This window comes from Melospiza georgiana, chromosome 5 (assembly GCF_028018845.1).
Source record: "Melospiza georgiana isolate bMelGeo1 chromosome 5, bMelGeo1.pri, whole genome shotgun sequence".
Classification (NCBI taxonomy): Eukaryota; Metazoa; Chordata; class Aves; order Passeriformes; family Passerellidae; genus Melospiza; species Melospiza georgiana.
Genome location: NC_080434.1, coordinates 63,336,789 through 63,356,287, shown reverse-complemented (window position 1 = coordinate 63,356,287; position 19,499 = coordinate 63,336,789). Strand labels below are relative to the sequence as shown.

Sequence of the window (19,499 nt, the reverse complement as noted above, 5' to 3'; positions counted from 1 at the left end):
CTTAAATATACTTCTTTGTCATTTCTGAGACCAAAAGATGGTTGTTTTTTTTTTTTTCAGTTGTTGCTGTCTTGGCATATCTTTCCAGTGTAGAATGGACTTACAGTTTTGGAACAAAGCTGTTTTTTACAGGGGATGTAAGAATAGTTCTTAATGCACTGGCCAACAGAGGAGTGATGAGAATTTTAAAATCCAGAACTAATCATTTTTAGGGATAAGCAGGACATGGACGAAATTTTCATTTTGGTTGCAGATGTAGAAATCCATTGTGAAATTCATGTGGAAGTTAATTTTTTTCTGTTCACCTACTCTTCAGGCATTTGTTGAAACTATAAGACTGATGGATGATGAACTGCTAAAAGCTCAAACAAAAGAAAATGGTGATGTCTTTATGTGGTTAAAACATGAAGCAACAAGAGGAAATGCAGCTGCACAGGTATAAAGCAATAATTTTTCCCGTTCTTGGTTTTAGACACACTTAGGAATGTCCATCTGTAGACCATGTAGGAAAGTTGCAGAGGAGAGCAGACAGACTTTCCTCCTTCCACCCAGAATCGCTTCTTTTTTCCAAGTCCGGACTACTTCTCATGTTCCTGTTCAATAATATCCAATAACCATGCAAAAGCTGTAACAATGATGCAAGGCACAAAGGAAGAGTCTTCAAGTCTTGGCAACCTCCTTGTCTGATCCTTTTCCCTGGCTTTGTATTTGATACATTGCAATTCTGCTGCTGATCTGAGACCAGTAGCAGTATATTGTAATACTGAGCCATTTACCTGCATCAAATCTGTCACTTACCCCTGCACTTCAATCAATCCAGACTCTATGATATTGACAGCTGTAAAAATAAGCCTGCTGTAGAGTTAGCATCAGTGCATTCCACCACTGAAAAGCTGTCTGAACATTCCTGTTAACCAGTTGTTTTCAAACTGTTGAGGATGTATACTAGTTTCTTCTCATATTTGAAATGCATCTAAGCCTGCAAAAGTCTGTTCCTGCAATTCCAGTTTCAATACCAGCATTTATAGCATTACCACTTAAGTTATTTTCTTTTAGCAACGACTGGCTCAGATGCTGTTTTGGGGCCAACAAGGAGTGGCAAAAAATCCTGAAGCTGCAATAGAATGGTATGCAAAGGGTGCAATAGAAACAGAAGATCCAGTGTTGATATATGATTACGCCATTGTGTTGTTTAAGGTAAGTTATATTTGATGTTTTCACTTCAAAATAGTCATTCCTTTAACATGATGTTTTAAGTTATCTGCAGTGACACATGGTAAGAGTGTATACAGTGCTTTTGCATTTACTCTGAAAATCAGTCAATAGGTATGAAGCTAATGTTGATTTTTACTAAAAAGAGGCACACAAAATTTAAAAAGAGCAAGTGAAAAACAATCTTACTTTATTGCTCTCCATATTCAGGATCTAAATACCACCCAAATTGTGGATCCTAATTTTTCCTAATGTCTTGTCACCTCAAGAATCCAACCAGCTAGTAAGCATAGGCTTTGGTATAGAGGTGTAGGTAAAAGTTTGATGCTTTCTTAGAATGCCCTTTATTAGGATTTTTTTTTTTTAGTTGGAATTAATTCCTCAGTTGGAATTAAATTATCCCTGCATGCAGTTAGTTTTTCCCTGCTAGAAGCAGTAGACAGAAGATGCTAAACTAAAGCCTGACTTCACCTGCATCAAATAAGGTGCATCAGCCAGGTGATGTCACCCCTAAGACATTCAAGCACTAAAGCTTAGGTGATAAGGAACTGCTAGGTCTTCACCTCATTCCTTTGACAGTGGAGGATTTTCTCTGGAAAATGTTTGCTTAAGTTTTGCTTGTGTTAATTTTGAATGCACATAATCTGTTTCACCTGTGTCTAAAATTATTTTATGTGGACATCATAAGCATAACAGCTGTGTATTTCCTCTAGAGACACTCTAACATCCTTTTTCAGGAGAGCTGAGAGCTCTTACTCACTGCCAAACTGTGCATAACTTATGCCCCTTTAAATGCTATTTATTCTTCCTTAGTTGCTCAAACTTAAAGATCTGTGATATTATTTACCCATAAAAATCACTTGAATATACTGGTGAAATAATTGTTTCTAGACTGCATCACTGAGATGTTCTAAAGCTGTGAAGGAAGGATGAACACGAAGCTGCTTGTTTTGTTGTAACTGTTTAAAGCTGAATGACACTTAGTAGGTAATAGTATCAATATTAAAAGGCAGTTTGGATGTGCATAAGTGAATTTTTATCAGCCTGCATTTGTAAACAATGATTGTTTCACATATCCGTTGCCTAGGGTCAAGGTGTGAAAAAGAATATAAAACTTGCATTGGAATTGATGAAGAAAGCAGCAGCCAAGGTAAAATGCAATAAATATTTCACTGTGGTAGTTCTGTACTAGGTGCTAATAGCTATGAACTCTGATTTATATAAAATGCCTGTTACCATAATTCTGGGTCATACTGCTTGCTTCTTCCAGTGTTATCACCATGAATGGTGAAAGCCTTATTTGCCAAGTTGGGAGACTAGACTACTCAAAATCAGCCAAAATTTCTGTGAAAGAAAAAAAATTCTCTCTACTTACATATTGTGGAACTTGATGTTAGTTAAGTGATTTACAGACTGAATATTTGATCCAGGAGTATGTTTTTGCCTCATATTCCCAAGCATAAAGGGAGAAGACCTGGATGTCCCAAAGTCTCCTGATTTATTTCCATACTAGGGAGAAACATTGAGCACCACAGAGCAGAGGAGCCTCACTCCATTTAATGATCTAGGACAGCCAGGTTACCCAGGCCATGATCTGGTCCTTAGAATAAAAATGAGAGTGCCTAGACCTTGAATACATTCCTAGCTCTTAGAACCAGAATTAGTTAAATGACTGATTATGACAGTAGGACTTCACTGCTGACCATATCAGAAAAGATTTGTGCCAGTTCTGGGATTCCTTTGAAACAGGAGAGACTATCTGTTCTACTGCCTGTTTGGGAAAGGCTTAAATAAACTGAGAGGCTTTTATGATGTGATCAAAATACCTTTGATTCAGGATCTGAGGAGCAGCTTCCTGGAAGACTCCTAGGGACATCAATTCCTTACTCTCCTTGAACTCAAATACTTGGGTTCTTGTGCTCCAATGCACATTTTCTATACAGAAACAACATCATAATTATTGAAAAGTTTAACAGCTCTTGCATTTTAATGTGCAAGTTAGTAACACTGCTGGCATGCTTACAGCCCCATATGATCCACCATCATCAGTTTATACAAGGAGGTGAAGACTCATTGGAACAACAGTAAAAACTGTCTCAAGACTTTCTCTTGAGCCAAGATGCAAAGATGCAACTTAGTAATAGCAGATAGCAATATGTTAAGCTGATCTGTATGATGTTGGTGAAATGCATTTTGAAAGCAGCATTACAAAGTTCTGTGTACATTGCTTTCTATTTATTCTCAAGGAAATGTTCTAGTTTAAAAGAAGTGGGTTTTTGATTGCTAATCTTGTCAATCAGTTTCTGGGAGTTCACAAGAACAAGTGTCCTGTTTGGCTTTGAAGAGGAGACAGGGGGAAAAAAGTCACAGTTTGTTCTTGTTAACAAGTGAAAGTCATGGCTGAGACTCTGTAGAATAAGATGACGCTGGAGTCTTATTCCTCCCTCTGTATACAAGGCCACAGAGGAAAGTAGTGAGGAAAAAAAGGGTTTGTAACCCCTAGGCCCATAAGTGACATAAAGCAGAATCAAATGTGTGACCTGAGACTGCTTTTCTCCTTCCCTTAAGGGCTTGCCCCAGGCAGTGAATGGATTAGGATGGTATTACCACAATTTTAAAAGAGACTACAAAAAAGCAGCCAAGCACTGGTTAATTGCTGAAGAATTGGGAAATCCAGATGCATCATACAACCTTGGTGTCCTGTATTTGGATGGCATTTACCCTGGAGTACCTGGTAGAAATCAAGTGAGTAATTATTTAATGGTACTATTTCTTACATTAGGGCCCAATTTAGAAGTTTTTGTCTCATTCTTGAGATTGCTCTGTTCACCCTAAGTTAGATTTTGATACCTTTTATCACAAGGAAGAATTTTACTGGGGGATTCAGTCAAATTACTTAGGGAGAGAGATGTTGCTCAAATATCTCAGTCAAAATTATATGCATGTGTTTCTATTCTTTTAATTTAGAAACAAAACAGGTGCAGGTTTTACCCCTTGCAGTGACAGCAGCCAGGAAGGATAGTGTGTGCTCTCACATCATGTGACCTTTTAGGTTCTCAGTTTTGGATTGGAAAGTTTTTAGGGAGGGGATTCCACAATAACTGAAAGAGGCACAACCTTGTCCCTGAACCCATGAACAGCTATGCTGCATTCACACAGCTTCTGTGAGCCTCAGAGCTGCAGTGAGAGCTCTCCAATCCAGACTTGAAAATGTGACTCTTTGATACAGTCCTGGTAGACAGCAGTATTTTATTTTTCTGTGACAGAACCCATTAACATATGTGCAAAATAAATTTTCCCCTAATAGGAATGGTCTACTTTATTTATATTTGGTTTAATTAACTTATAAGTGTATGAACAGCAGCAAAAATGTAATGAGGTAGACTGTAATAAATGTTGTCAGACCTCATACTTAAAGCTAAAAAATGTTTCCAGTGTGGCCTTTGAGTTCTGAGATCTGGATATACTCCAGACAATGAGTATTTCTGCTGCCAGCAGAAATGGGTATTTCAGCTGCCAGTGCTCACCCACATGTGCATCTGGCAAACACATTTTCCTTCCCCAGGGACCAAAAAACACATCTCAGAGTGGACTGATTATAAGAGTACACTTAAAGTGCCCAGGTTTTTTTGTTCATCAAAGCCAGTGGCAAGAGGGAATGTGTAGTCCAGGCTCACTAACAGCAAGCATACATTGATGGTTAAAAATTTCCTGAAATAAATTATTTCTGTTTGTATGCTGGTTTGGTTTATTTACCAATTACTATTCCTGAGGGTAAAATGTGGGGTCACACAGCCTTCCCACTTCTGTAGCTTTGGCCCTGCTTACTCCATCAGTGTTATCTTCTATAAACCAGTTTCAAAGATTTGAGCACTGTAGTTGTGGTCTGCTGAACATACAGAGAGTTGCTGCTGCTCCACAGCCTTATTTGGCATCACAAGTTCTGTTCTCCAGGATGCCTTAATAATCTTCCTACTAGTGAACAACCAATTTTACTTTTGTCAGTTCATGCAAGACTTTTGTGTTAGTGAGTGTAGTTAAACATTTAGACACTTTTCTGTTTGATGTTCCATATATTACCTAACTATATGTTTTTCAAAACTTTCTCTAGCCTAAACTATTAAAAATTTAGAAGAATTCAGTTAATCTAAGTACACTAACAGTAGTTGAACTATCTTGCCGTCATTAGCTAGCTACCTATTTTTATTCCTTTGATGAAAAGGGTCCTGAGGAAGAAATCTCAATAAAGATTAATAATGCAGAGTTGCTAATTGTGTCTTGTTTCTTCACAGACAGTTGCTGCACGCTATTTCTATAAAGCTGCCCAAGGAGGACACATTGAAGGGACTCTGCGATGCTCTCTGTATTACATCACAGGAAATATGGAAGACTTCCCTAGAGATCCAGAAAAAGCTGTAATGTAAGTAAGGAAACCATTTATAAAAGGAGAATGTATTTCTGATGTGATTATTTTAATTATTGGTGATTTTTAAGTCCATGGCCTGAATACCTTGTACTTCACAGTGCTTACCTCTGTGGCAAAAGGTTCTTCTGCAGTAATATTTGATCTGCATGAGTATGTGTATTATTTAGATGACCAGTAGATTTTAAGAGATATTGAGTACTTTTACTACTTTTTTTTCCAGAACAGCTCAGAGAGATTGTATTGAACAACTCTGAAATGTTTTATTTAACAAAACCTCGCTATTTTTTTATTTCAAGAAATATTTGTGATGTGGTAGAATTGGCATTTTGCATCGAAAATAGGCAGATAATTTTTGATAGCACCTATTAACTTCGGTTTGTTTTCTTAAAAAACATTGCTGAGAAAAAAACATAGGATGTCTCTAATACACTTTTAGAGATGAATGGACTTCATGTACTCAGTCAATTGTCACAGGATTGATGCAGTGATTACTGTTTAATCCCAGAGTTTGTCTTACAGAAGAAGTTAGATGGTGATCTCATATCCTTTTGTGTTGTTTGAATCTACATGTGTTGGGATAACATTACTGGAGCCATGACCATTCAGTTTTTGTTTGTTCTATTCCACAGCTGGGCAAAACACATTGCAGAGAAAAATGGCTACTTGGGTCATGTAATCAGAAAAGCTCTCAATGCTTATCTGGAGTTTTCATGGTATGTTTCTTCTGTTCTGTATATTTTCTATTTTCACTTACTTTATAGCAAGATAAAATAACTAATAATGGGCCATCATTGCAAAGAAAAAAAAAGCAGTAGCACTACAAAAATCAGTTGCAAAACCTCCATTGACATAAAGGGAAGGAGGAGTTGACCCAAAATGTAAGTCAACAGTTCTGACAGAATTAAGTGAAAAACAAGGGGTTTGTAGTGTGAAATAGTTGTGTCAACTGTGGTTCTCATTCCATAATATTTGTGTAATGTGCACTGGATTAACCAGAGGAACACCTTTCACTTTTACTATTCTCTCTATTACAAATCTTGTATTTTACCTTCTCTCTTCTGTGTATTTCTGTGTCATGAGAAGTCCAGCTGCTGGATTAGATTTGTTGGGTTTTCTGTGTATGGTTAGTATTGTCTTTTGTATAATAGGGGGCTATAATATCCAATGAGCCAGTCAAGAGGTTTCAAAATAGTGTCCAGGTTAATGCTCCATCTTAGCAGCCTCTGTAGGCATGAACATCAGATATTGTGTGTGCAAACATCAGACTGTCATATGTGATCAAAACAATGGCTCATTTAGTCCTGCAGCTTCCCCTTGTAAGTACTGAATTAGTGCTTCAGGCTAGGGAGATCTACAAGAAACTGTCAGTGGACTGTTCTGGAATAACCCATTCCTAGAAATGTCTTTTCACTCAGTCCATCACAGACATTTCTTCTTAGACTTGAACTCACTTCTGAACACTGAAAAATCTGTTGATATTTTTGTAGCAAGCCTGTGACTCTGCCCAGCTCAATTTGCAGTCCACAAGTAGATGACAGGTAGAGCATAAAGATTCCAGAAAGTCTGGGCTCAACAGCCAGGAGGGAAAATGTCCTGGAGTCCTACTTGAGATGCCAGGGGGTAAATTGCATAGGTATAAATTGTTCCACTGCCAATCCATCCAAGTAATGTGTTCTTCAGTCATTGTTTGCAGACACATGTTACACATCTGTCTGTTATGGTAGTTTGATCTTCAAAGACTGAGGCAAAGGCTGTAAATGTAATTTCTTCTCTTAGTTGCCCTTGGACACTTAAGGATCATCCAATTTCCCAGCTTTCCCTTGAATTCCTTCTGTTGTCCCAGGTCTCTCTTGTTCTAGATGTTATTACAGGGCAAGTACAAGGAATAATTTGTAATCATGCAGAAGTATCTGGATAACAGGAGGTTACACCTGCTTGGTCTGTACGGGCAACTGCTTTCACAATTTGGTTTGAAGTGGTTTTGCTTAAGCAGCTACTCTTGAAGTCAAATGTGTATTTTGACTGTATCTTCCAGTTAAACAAGCCATTGAACCCTGAAACTTGCCATGGTTTTTACCTTTGTGTTTTGGATAAAATCATTAGCAGCACTGCTCTTTAATAGGAAATTTCAGAAGGAAAAAAGTACACCAAGTGTGGTTTTTTATTGTTTTGGGATTTTAAAACTAACACACTTGATTTTAAAGACTTCTTCTTAATTTTAAATGCATAGTCTTCATAGTATAGAGTAGATGAGTGGCAGAGAATATGAGAGATGCTCTCATCTATATCAGAATACTGAATTGCTATCCTGCAAATGCAATATTAAATTTTACTACTTGCTTTACAGTCAGTGAGATGCATAAAGTCCTTAGAGGGACAGAGACTGTTTTCTATTCATACATTCAAAAATATGAAGAGAGAAATTCTTTTTCAAAAAGCTCTGTCTTAAAAGACAAGACAAAAACAAGTCACATAAATGAAAGGTAAAGCATACCAAAGAAATACACAGATGAATGTTAGACAGATATATACACAGGTATATATACAGATATATAGGCAGCTAAGTTAAGATATCTAACATATATACACAGACAGATATATACATGGCTAAGTTAATTACAGATTTTCTTTGAGTAGAGTCTTTTAAGAATGTTTTATCTGAAACATTTAAATATAGAATTGGGCTTAGTGTCAATTCTTCTTTCCCATCCATCTGGCACTTAGAGTAAACACACACTGGAGCCAGTAGCTTCAATGCAAGAGGAAAAGGGCTGCAAATTTTTGAGATGCAGCCTGGCTGGTTACACCAAGCATTGCCTGTGTATGTCGCTGTTGCATGGGTTTCCCAGCCTCTTGCTCTGAAACTTTGTGCCAGCATTTTGCTCGTAGTCAATTTTATGCATTTGGTTAGTGTTTTTGTTTTTTTTTTTTTTTTTAACTGTAAGTAAAATACATGTTATTTTTGTAAGGTTTTTCATTAATTTATTTTATCTAATATTAGGCATGAAGCTCTGCTGCATTACATTTTAGCAGCTGAAACTGGGATTGAAGTGTCACAGTCAAATTTAGCACACATCTGTGAAGAAAGACCAGTGAGTAAATGAATGCACAACTCATTATCCTGAAAGGACCCTTTGTTAATGATAATGCGTGCCATTAGTCTCTTACCTGGGATATGAATGAATCAATTATTTTCTTTATAGGACCTAGCAAGAAAATACCTAGCAACTGATTGTGTCTGGAGGTACTACAATTTCTCAGTTTCTCAAGTCAATGCTCCATCATTTGGTATGTATAAGGAATTTTTTCTAAATTTTAAGGTTACTTTTTTTTAAAATTTCAAGGGCTGCATTTGTCACAACTTCTATGCGAGTAAGCAGGTTGAGGGAGGGAAGATAAATTCCTGCTAATCATTCATGTTTTGATAGGAATATCAGGGTAATTAAAGGTAATTAAAGTGGTTTATTTCAGCACAGGTTTTTTGAAAATTTCCTTTTTATTACATTAAATGAGTAAAATTTTAATCAAATAAAAAAAATAAGCCCTGAGGAAGGGCTAGATGTTTAGGAGTCTGAGCAGTTGACTCAAAGTTTAAGAAAAAAAAGCAGGTGACTTTAGGAGCTCATGCTGTTTGGTTTATCAAAAGGAAAATCCAAAAGCAAATATACTTCCATATCATAATTGAGTCATGAGAAACTAATAAAGGCTAAGGGAGTCCTTATCTAATTTATTATTAGTTTTCCTCTTAGGGTACAGAGTTTATCAACATCAGTAGAGCTTACCTTGGAGAGCTAAAGGATTCTCTAAGGTCTATTTGCAAATCAGTTACATTCCTCAGGCCTTAAATTTTACTACATCTAGGGCTTCAATAGCTAAGTCATTTTGGTGTCTCTGAAAACTTTACTGAATATTTGAAAACATTGATCTGATGGTCTCACATCTGAATGTCTTACAGTCATTTGTAACAAGCATGTGGAAAAGTGGAGTGTAAAAATAATTTGTGCTATTCATTTAAATACACAGTGTGGGAAATTTAAAAGTGTGGAAACTGAATACCACGTGGATATAGCCTGAAGCCAGAGGAGCTGACAAACACTGTTAGCTTTCCTGAGGAGTTTGTAGACACCTTAGCAAGGTGTAGTTTGGTTGACCCTTTGATAGATCCACTGGTACAAGCTCACATGAGAAAAACTTCTGAAGGTCAGACTCATAGGAGAGAACTGTCATTCCATTTCAGCCCGCTGTAAAAGCATGTGGGATTTTCTTGTGTAGACACACAAGCCTAAGTGTAGAAGAGTTTCAAATTATTTGAGAAAAGCTTAGGTCAGGTAAGTGTAGGCACAGTCATAGGAGTTTTTAAATTCAGTAGCACAGATCATCATGCTTGCTACTGTCTGGCTCAGTGCCCTCTCTTTTGATGCATTTCATTATGGTGCAATGTCACAGAAAGATGCTTGTAAAATGTTTGCTAGGCATTGCTCCCTTCTAGATCAGGAGAATTGTATCCCTACTGTTGTCCTGGGTTGAGTTAGATTTGAAACTAATGAAATTATCAGCAGCAACATTTTCTAACTTTTGGGAACGGTTCAGCCACCATAGTGTCAGGTACAGACCAAACACATAGATGACATGATTTTAAGTTTCATCAGTTTAGTAGGGCTAATCTGACTAAATAAGGCTTCAGGTTGTCCAAAGACAGATTCAGCAAGTGAAGAAGGAATGAAATGTAAAGACTCTCAAGCCTCAGATTTTGTAAAAGCAATGTCCTTTATTAAATTCCTTATAGAGAAACAAGAGAGATTTCATCAAGAATAATTATTTTCAGTGGGAGGCTGATATAAAGTGGCCACAGAGACAACCAGAGAGAAAGTGTACATTTGTCTTTTAGTATTGTGCTTTAAACAGAATTACTGTTAATTTCTCCATCACATTAATAGTTGGGTAATTCTATTGCTGCAAATAATCTAAATGATCTTCTGCTGATTTCTTCCACAGCTTATTTGAAGATGGGAGATTTTTACTACTATGGCTACCAGAACCAGTCTAGAGACCTGGAGCTGTCCATGCGGATGTACGCCCAGGCTGCCTTGGAGGGGGATTCACAGGTGGGTCTGCACTCATGGCAAAACACCAGAGTGTGGAACAATCAGAGAATTGAGCTGGGACTGGTTCTTCTGCTTGGCCTCACCTGCACCAAAGAAACCTGCTAGAATAGATTACAATTATTTCAAAATACCTTGTGAGTCAGTAGTTGCTGTTTCATAATAGAAGATAAACTTTGCATAGATTAATGGTCTTAGAATTAGGCTGCTTTGTAAGCTAAAGGTAAATGGCCTAATTTGGTGCTACCTTACCTTGATGCAATTGACTTAGTTGTGACCTCAGTATTTTTGCTATTGCAAGAGGAAGAATGAATAGACTGAGTTGTATTCCAGTCCTATCATCTCCCATTTTATGATAATAAAAAGAGGACTAGCCCATTTCCCTTGGTATATTATACCAAGTGAATCCAAGGGTGAATTTTGTTCCCTAATAAAGGTTTCATCTTAAAATGCTTTATAATTAAAGAATACACCATGTCACATTACCAAAGACATGCAGTGTTTCACCACTGAGTTTCCTGTTCTCAGGAGAGAACAGGAGTGTGCTGGGTGCAATATTCTGTTCTCCCTGTCCCTATGGCAATATCCCCAGATGGGTTATTGTATATGAACTTGTCAAAGGTATGGGTGGGTTTTGTTTTGAGGTTATTAAGTTATTGTTTAGGTTATTAGGTTATTAAAACATTACTGCTAAACTAGCAAAGGAAACAAGAGATGCATAAATAGTTACTTTAAAGTATGAAAATCAAAGTGATAGGGAATCCTGTAAAATGTGTCATGTGTGTTCATCTTCATGACTCTGAAGAGACACAGGGTTGCCTAAGACTTGCCCAAATAAGCAAAACCATAAGATTAAGGACTTCAAATGTCTGAGGAAATTTCTGCTCTCAATTTCACTACTCAGATTCTGTTTATCTGTGGAGCTATGTGAAGGGGAATGGAACAGTAACAGAATAGAAATCCATTTCTGCTTTCACTCTGTATTTCCCTAGGAGAAAAAAATGTCAGTTTGGTATGGTGAATGGACTTAAAGAGCAATTCAAAATGAGAAAGAAACCATCTGGAAAAAGATATGAGCTAAGAAAAGAGTGTCACAACATCTGAATGTTTCTTTGGCATTTTCAGTACTTACCTGAGTGTATGGTTAGGAGAAAAGGCTCTCATAATTATTCAGTGAATATCACATTATACTAACAAATTTAGGGAAGACAGTTATAATTATTTAGATACTTGGTGCTTAAATACAGATATGAAAATTTAATGTTTCAAAGGTGTGCATTTTTTCCCTGTTAGGGTTTCTTCAATTTGGCCCTTGTCATGGAAGAGGGCAACTCCATACCTTCCTACATTCTGGATCACTTGGAAATTGATCAAGCACTGCATTCTAGTAATACATCACTTCTTCAGGAGCTCTATTACAGGTGAGTCTTTTTTACCCTTAATCAGCATCTTCTGGTTTTCCACGTGAGTAACATTTACTCTGGAGGACAGCACCTCCTGTAATTATTAACTTTGTTCACTTTTGTGATTTAAGGCAGGTTACGGTCAACATACTTAAAATTCTTAAATTCCCTAATTATATTTCAGTTTTTACCTGATTATATGTGGTTACCTGAAATAGTAGGGACTGGATTCAATAATCCAGGAGGTCTTTTCCAATTGAATATATTTAATTTCCTAAGTTAGACACTGGTGATTTGTATGCAGTCCAAACCAATAGTTGAATTTTAAATGTAGCATAATTTAATACAGAACTTAAAAATATGTCACTGGGATAACAGCAATCCTCCCTATTGATTCTGCAAATATGTCCAAATATGGTGGCACAGAATATTGGATATCTGAGAATGTTACAGGTCTGCTGCCTGAATGACCTGTGCCAGCACTATTCATGTACAAACCACCTAGTGTCCTCTGCTTCCAGTACAGAACTTGGGTTTCCTTTACCCAGGTAAAGCAACAGGTGTTGGAAGGCACAGTGGGAATGTGAAGCTTACACAATATTTGGTGAATTTGTGGAATTGCCTTTCAAATATTTGAAGAAGCGGGAGCTAATGCTCAATACATGAGGCTGTGAATGATGCATGTGTGCTTTATCATCTGTTTTGCCACTCAATGAACCCAGAAAGGTGGAGATGACACCAACGTTGAAAGCTCATTTGTCTCTTCACCAACAATCTGCTGAAATTGTTCTTCACTGCAGTTAGACTGAACTTGTACCCTAAATTGCATCCAGTAGACATGAAACTGTTAGTCAGATACATTGGGGTTCTGGACCATCTGGGGTTGTGAGCTTGAGTCTGAATTCTGCCTTCACTTGGGCTGAATCACCTGCTTTGCTGTGAGAGTAATTCCAGAGTTGACAGTGCTGAAGGGTTTTCCCATCATCATACAATTTTGTCCAAAAGGGCACATACTTTTCTATATTTTTATATATATACATATACACAGTCTATGACTTTATAACTAAATTATATGTATATTTATAACAAAATTTACGTAGAAAAGGTATATATATATATATATATATATATATATATACATATCATCACTCTTTCCTTAGCTTTGTAGAAAAGAATCAGTTGAAGCTTAAAATAGATGTCTGTGATTTAGCTGTCTAAACTCCCCTGGTAGGTGAAGTCCTACTTTACTTCAGCTGCTCAGCTCACCCCACAGAGGTGGGTACCTTGTGCTAGTCACCTAAAACACTCTTCAAGCTCTGACTTCATTCTATTAGACAGCATTGTCTCTAAAGGACTTTTGGCACCAGTGTTCTGTGTAGGCAACTAAATTTTGTACATCTAATTTTAAATCAAGTCCTTCTGCTGTTGAGTCACATTACTCAGAGCTTGTTCTGTGACTGCTTTGAAAGTGTAGCCTGGATGCTTAGACCCATTGTTGACTAGTAAGAAAATAAAAAGACACATTTCTAGGGTAAGGTATTTTGTGCTTAATAGGTTTAAGCTGGTATCTTTCTGAATTTTTACTTCACCATCTGTGAGATAGTGATGATGATATTCATTTGTTTTTCTGATTTACTGGTTCTGCAAACCCATTTGAGAGGCCCAGATGATTGATGCCACAAAACTGTGGAGGAGGACTAATAAGTTGTTTTTATCTTCTTGTTGTAGGTGCTGGAATAATAGTAACCAAGAAACAATTAGCCCATGTTCATTAGCATTGCTTTATTTTTACATGAGAGTTCTCTGGAACAATGTTTTACACTCTACTCTGGTATGTATTGCCCCTTTATTACGTGCACAGCTCATTTGGAACTTTAGCTTGGCTTTGCACTGCTCTAACTATATTTTTTAAATTATTGTCACAGATCTACTTCATGGGAACCTTTCTCTTATCAATTCTTGTTGCATTTGCAGTGCAGTCTTTTCAGTCCTTGTCTGGTAAGTATGTGCCATAGTAAAACTGATGAAAGAGGAGTGATCTTTTTAGGTCAGTAAAAACCTTCAAAAATGAAACCAGAAGTCTTAATTTTATAGAAGTACCTCTGAGCTTCTTTAACACATAAGTCATTTTTTGATCATTAAAAAGGAGTAGATGAAGCAAAGCAAAAAAACCCTGTTGGTTACTAAGGAACTTCTCTTGCTAAAGGAGATTCTTAATAAAACCCCTAACTGCATGTGATTATTCCCCATCTCTCAACATGCAATACTGTTACAGTAATGATTTGACTTTGATTCCCTGTCTAGTCTCTGCAATATGCAGTCAAAGTGTGTTTCCTGTTTCATAGGATTGGATCTCTTCAGACGCAAGGTGGGAGAAAAAATGGGGTTCCAAGAGCTGGTACATCTGAGTAACTTAGTAAGAGTCAGTTCAGACTCTTAACACCAGTAACAGAATCAGAAAATGCATTCAGTCAGGAGTTACTGAACCTGTCATAATAATTGGGAAATCCTGCTTTCTTTTCCTACTAGTTATTAATTTAGAATCATGCTATAAATTTATGAAGTATATTGTTATAGATCTTCTTTCAGTATTTCCAAAACTTTGAATATTATCTTTATATGTAATTTTACATCCATGTAATATTTAAATATTAACTAATAGACTTCCTAGACACAGTGGGGTTTTCTTAAATAATTTCTTTTGAAATTCTTCTGAAGCTTTTAATTCTCCTGGAAGAAGATCAGAACCATTCTCACATGATGTCCCTTCCTCCTTAGGGAATGACAGTGAGGATGCTACCAGAGCAGTACAGCAAGATGAACCTACTCTTTCAAATGATTTATCACAGCAGGAGTCAAACCCTCAGAGACCTCTAGTCACCAGCTGAAGTGCAGTTGTCTTAAGGTTGACATCCATTGGGAAGACAGGATGTGAACAACTACGAATCTAAGAACTGGCAACCAACCCTGTACCTGGCATTAATAATGCAGTCCAACAGCTGAAGTTGTAGGGAAGTTCACTGATCTGACTTCTCCACTACAGAGGAAAACCATCCCTATAATTTATTTAACTCCAAACAGATGATGCAGATTATCTCACTATACCCAACACATGATCATACTGTATGTCATGGAAGGACCTGGAAGGAAGCCTGCAAAGTCTGTGCCTAATTGAAAAATAAGCAAGCATCCCACAGGTTTTAATGAGGTTTTACTTACATGTCTAATCTCTTATTAAATTGCTTTTACTGCATTTGAGCTTATTTATTGGTGAAATTAGCAAAGTTTTCCAAGTCTGAATCACTGAAATTACATAAAAGCGAAACCCAGTCACCATGGAAACCTGTCAGGACTCCAGTATATGCAATAGTAAAAATGTGGTTTTTGGCATTTTATATTCCATGCTGTTTTTTCAATGTGAAAAGTGTTTTGTTTTGAAAGAAAAAACACCAGGAATATTTGCAATATCTTCATAACATATTAGTTATGGCTAACTTTTAGTCAAAGTTTTGCAAGTATCCACATTTTCTGGTGGACACAACAAAATGTTTCTCTTCCTGCCAAGAGCCACTGATTAGAGAAAGGAGCTCCCCAATGAATAAATAAAAGAATATTCAAGTGTGATCAGGTGACACAAAGTGAACAAAAATTATTTTTGTATTCTTCTGTAGATAACACTGGCAAGGATTTATTTCGTGTTCTGTAATGACTCTAAAAGACACATTTAAGTGACAGTGTATTTGATAAATGTTGGATGGGACATACAGATAACATGTATGGAGTGCAAATACCTTCTGATTTAAAGTTCTCTGTAAAGCAGCTGTAGGAAGGGTCTAACCTTTACAGCAGGTGTGCAGTCACCTCTGCAAAATGATGTAGATCACAGTCTATAAATTGCATCAATCTATGCATTATTGAGGGTTAAATCCACTTGCCTTGCACTACATTATTTACTCTTGTAAATAAAAATATTTTTTTAATTCAGCCTGTATGTGAAGGAATTTCTTTTAAGCCACCTCTTGGATGAAATACTATCTTGCTGTTGCAATCTCTCAAGATCATTATTTACAGGTCTGTTTTCTTAGCTTCAAATGCAACAATCAGCTTTCTCTTTCTTGAGGAATACAGTCTTCTCACAGAGCAAACCTGGAACATTTTGCTTTGTTTTTCAAAACAAAAGAACAAAGTTTAGGAGGTTTCAGTAAGAAAAGAATGATTTAAAAGGAAAAAAAAATCTTTGACCTTCAAGAGAGGTTTTTTATATATGTCTATACATACATATCAAGGCATATTTCACCTGCAGAAAAGTGAAAATTCAAAAGTGTTGAGAGAAGAGTTGATGCGTTGAGGCAGCAGCTCCCTTGACAAGTCATGGGATAAAAATGAAGTTGTTGAAGCTCCTCCCCCTCCCTCTGTGAAAGTAAATTGTGTGTCATGTTACCAAGTTTTTCATTTATTTGATCAAGAACTGTGCAAACAATACTTTTTGTTCTTAGTACAGTTGTAGATACAGATTTTGTTCTTTCTATGTATAGGCAGGTATTTTAATGTGTGAGAAGGGAGCTTGACTTTTACATACTAAACTGTTGTGCTCACTGGGGTTAGATTATGTGTATTTGATATCCATTGCAAATGCTCCCTGTTATTTTTGAGTCTGTTTTGAGTTGCAAAAACTTGTGCAGCTAAATTTGCGTATATCAAATTCCTTAACACAAAGTTCGGCTATTTCAAGAGCCCTCTCAATTGTATTTTTGTCACCTAATAGAAGACTGTGCAGCTGTATTAAACTGGAGCAGGTTTAGATGGTAAACCCAGAAGCATTGCAGAAAGTCGAGTGTAGCCCTTGAAGACAAGCAGACAAATGTCGCAACATAGGCACAGTGTTAGGTTAGGTAGCAAATGGCATGCACAGTTAGATGTTCACAAAATACTGTTTGGGCCTGCATAAGGCAATTCTTGCATATAGTTAGCTACACATTAAAGGTGTATTTTGCTACAAATGTCACATGTAGCCAAACCAAAGCCCCTGGTGAAATACTAATCCCATAGGAGTTTGTCAGTGCTGGTGTGATTGCAGCCCATGTGTTGCAATCTGGGAGTTCTCCAATCAGCAGTGGTTTAGATTGTGTAAACACAGGTCAGAGTTAAGTGTTAGCACTCCAGCTCTGTTTTCCTCACCAAAGCCCATGTTCTAAACTCTAGTAATTAACTAATTTCAAGAGTTCTGCCAGAAACAATTCAACATCTATATTTCAGAAGGCAATTGCTGAAGCTGCAATATATTTCATGATGCCAGCAGTTAGTAGTTCCATCTTTGTTTATTGTTACCTATTACATCAGAAGTTCTACCAAAGTATTTTAAGATAAGCAGCTCTTCACAATAAAGTGGCAATCCTGAAGGCTAAAATAATATTAGTCACATTGTTGTCCTTCACTTCTTATAGAAGCCAGAGGGCCATTGACAACCTAGGGAATCAACCAATTCCCAGTGAGAAAGAGAATGGTGATTTACACAAAGCAGCTACATAGTTTGCTACATCCACAACGAAAGCAGGGAGAGGAGGGAAAAGAGTTGCTGCATCAATAATTATTTTTCATAAATTGAAACATGATCACTGAAGTTTATAGTTTCTGCAGCACATGTTGAGTGTTCAGGGTGGGAATAAGGAAATAATAAATCACAGTTGTAGAACTGAACTGCTCTATATAGTTTGCCTGTACACAATTGATAGAAGTCCAGCCATCTGAACAACACAGGTCATGCATAAGGCAGGGTAGGTGCTGACCGTTTTTCTTCTCCCTTGGTTCTGCTCAGAATCATCTCTAGCAAATGAATTATGGACAAGAAAGAATTTCAGAAGGGTTATTTACAAAGTAGGTGCCAAATTATCTAAAATGAATACAGTTTACACCAAGTAAATGGATTTGTGTGTTACAGAAAGTGACAGACGAGAGAGGTTGCTGCCTGCAATGTATCAAAACGCTGTGGGAAGAAGGGAGAATCAAATAGGTGAAGATAGGCTAAGAAAAATAATAAAAAAACTGCTCAATGTTGAGCAGTTCTGAGTAGTTACCAACTACAGCTTTATGAAGAAAACAATTCAGACCAGTTATGAAAGATTTGCATCTATGCTGAGAAGTTTGCTCAGTTCTGAATCACACGGTAGGGTAGTAGCAGGAAAGCACCAAATGTGGGGGGCACCCATATGGGGGTGACTGACCATGGCTGCGTGGTGTTGCTTCCCAGAAGATGCAGTGAAGAGCTTTGCATCACAATAAATAAGCATGAGGACAGATTTAAGTTCTATATTAATACCTTGCAATATCAATGTCAATATTTAGTAATAGAGGGAACACTTATGAATTATTCCTGATATACTGATTACATATTATAAACATACCCCTTGCTGGTATTTTTGTATTCCCATTTGAACTGGAAGAGCATAGATGATGTTTAAAAATCACATGTGAAACATGGATTATCTGTGAAGAGAATTGATTTATAACAGATTATTGTCTGTGTAAATTGCCCCCATTGACTAATGGACTATGACGTTTAGCACTGGCTGTTGACCCTTATCCTGAATGAAAGATAGCACAAAGGCATGAAACAACTTGAATAAGCTTTGGCAGAGGAACTCCATCCATAGAGTCTCATCTTCCTCCCATAAATGTGTGAACTCTGTTAAAAGACTGGGATGTAGGAAGAGAGCAAAAATAAAAGGCTGGATTTTTTCTAAGAAAAAGCCCAAGGGTAAGAAAACTAAAGAATATCAAAGGGAATCTGAGCATGGAGCAATTTCTTATGCTGTCTTCTAAGAAGTAGGTGACAAGAACAATTACTAAATAATCAACAGAAAATTGTAAATAAAGATGCTGCAACCTCAGCAGCATCTGGAATATAGGTGTATAGGAAATGCATCACAGCCTCATTATTTATCTAAATATCTAATTCCTGTGCCAGGAGACTTCATTATATTTGCAATAAGGAAAGTGAGCCTATAGCTAATTAGAAAATCAGACCAGATAAGGAGACATGAGTAACCCAAATGGAATGGAAAAGATACTTGCATTATTACAATTTATACTTATGTAACAGTTACAGTAAGCAAGGAAAAAAAACCCAAAACCCACAACCAAACAGAAGCCGAATCACCTGCAGCAGATCAGATATTCTGAGGCACTGATGTTCCAAACTGAAATTGCACCAACAGTGCTGAGTACCTGTTGACTTAAGGGACTTGAGTTATTTGACAAGTGCTATCAGATACGCATCCACCTTTGGGCATCTAAATAATCCCTTAGAAGAAAACTGGCTACAACAGCTTTGCTTATAACTGTTCAGGGATCTTTCTG

The 19,499-nt window shown here is 37.0% G+C and overlaps 1 protein-coding gene across 2 annotated transcripts in view; it reads left to right on the top strand.

The window, feature by feature from the left end:
* Positions 1-15,473, top strand: part of SEL1L3 (SEL1L family member 3) — a 33,063-nt gene extending 17,590 nt beyond the window's left edge. For both annotated transcript variants that reach the window (XM_058024428.1, XM_058024427.1), the window contains exons 12-24: positions 317-436; positions 1,057-1,197; positions 2,300-2,362; positions 3,781-3,957; positions 5,505-5,632; positions 6,268-6,351; positions 8,640-8,730; positions 8,842-8,926; positions 10,634-10,743; positions 12,034-12,161; positions 13,872-13,974; positions 14,069-14,141; positions 14,922-15,473. In XM_058024428.1, the coding sequence (XP_057880411.1) occupies positions 317-436; positions 1,057-1,197; positions 2,300-2,362; positions 3,781-3,957; positions 5,505-5,632; positions 6,268-6,351; positions 8,640-8,730; positions 8,842-8,926; positions 10,634-10,743; positions 12,034-12,161; positions 13,872-13,974; positions 14,069-14,141; positions 14,922-15,031 (1,413 nt within the window). In that variant the 3' untranslated portion in view covers positions 15,032-15,473. The remainder of the gene's footprint in view (positions 1-316; positions 437-1,056; positions 1,198-2,299; positions 2,363-3,780; positions 3,958-5,504; positions 5,633-6,267; positions 6,352-8,639; positions 8,731-8,841; positions 8,927-10,633; positions 10,744-12,033; positions 12,162-13,871; positions 13,975-14,068; positions 14,142-14,921) is intronic.
* Positions 15,474-19,499: the final 4,026 nt, after the last annotated feature.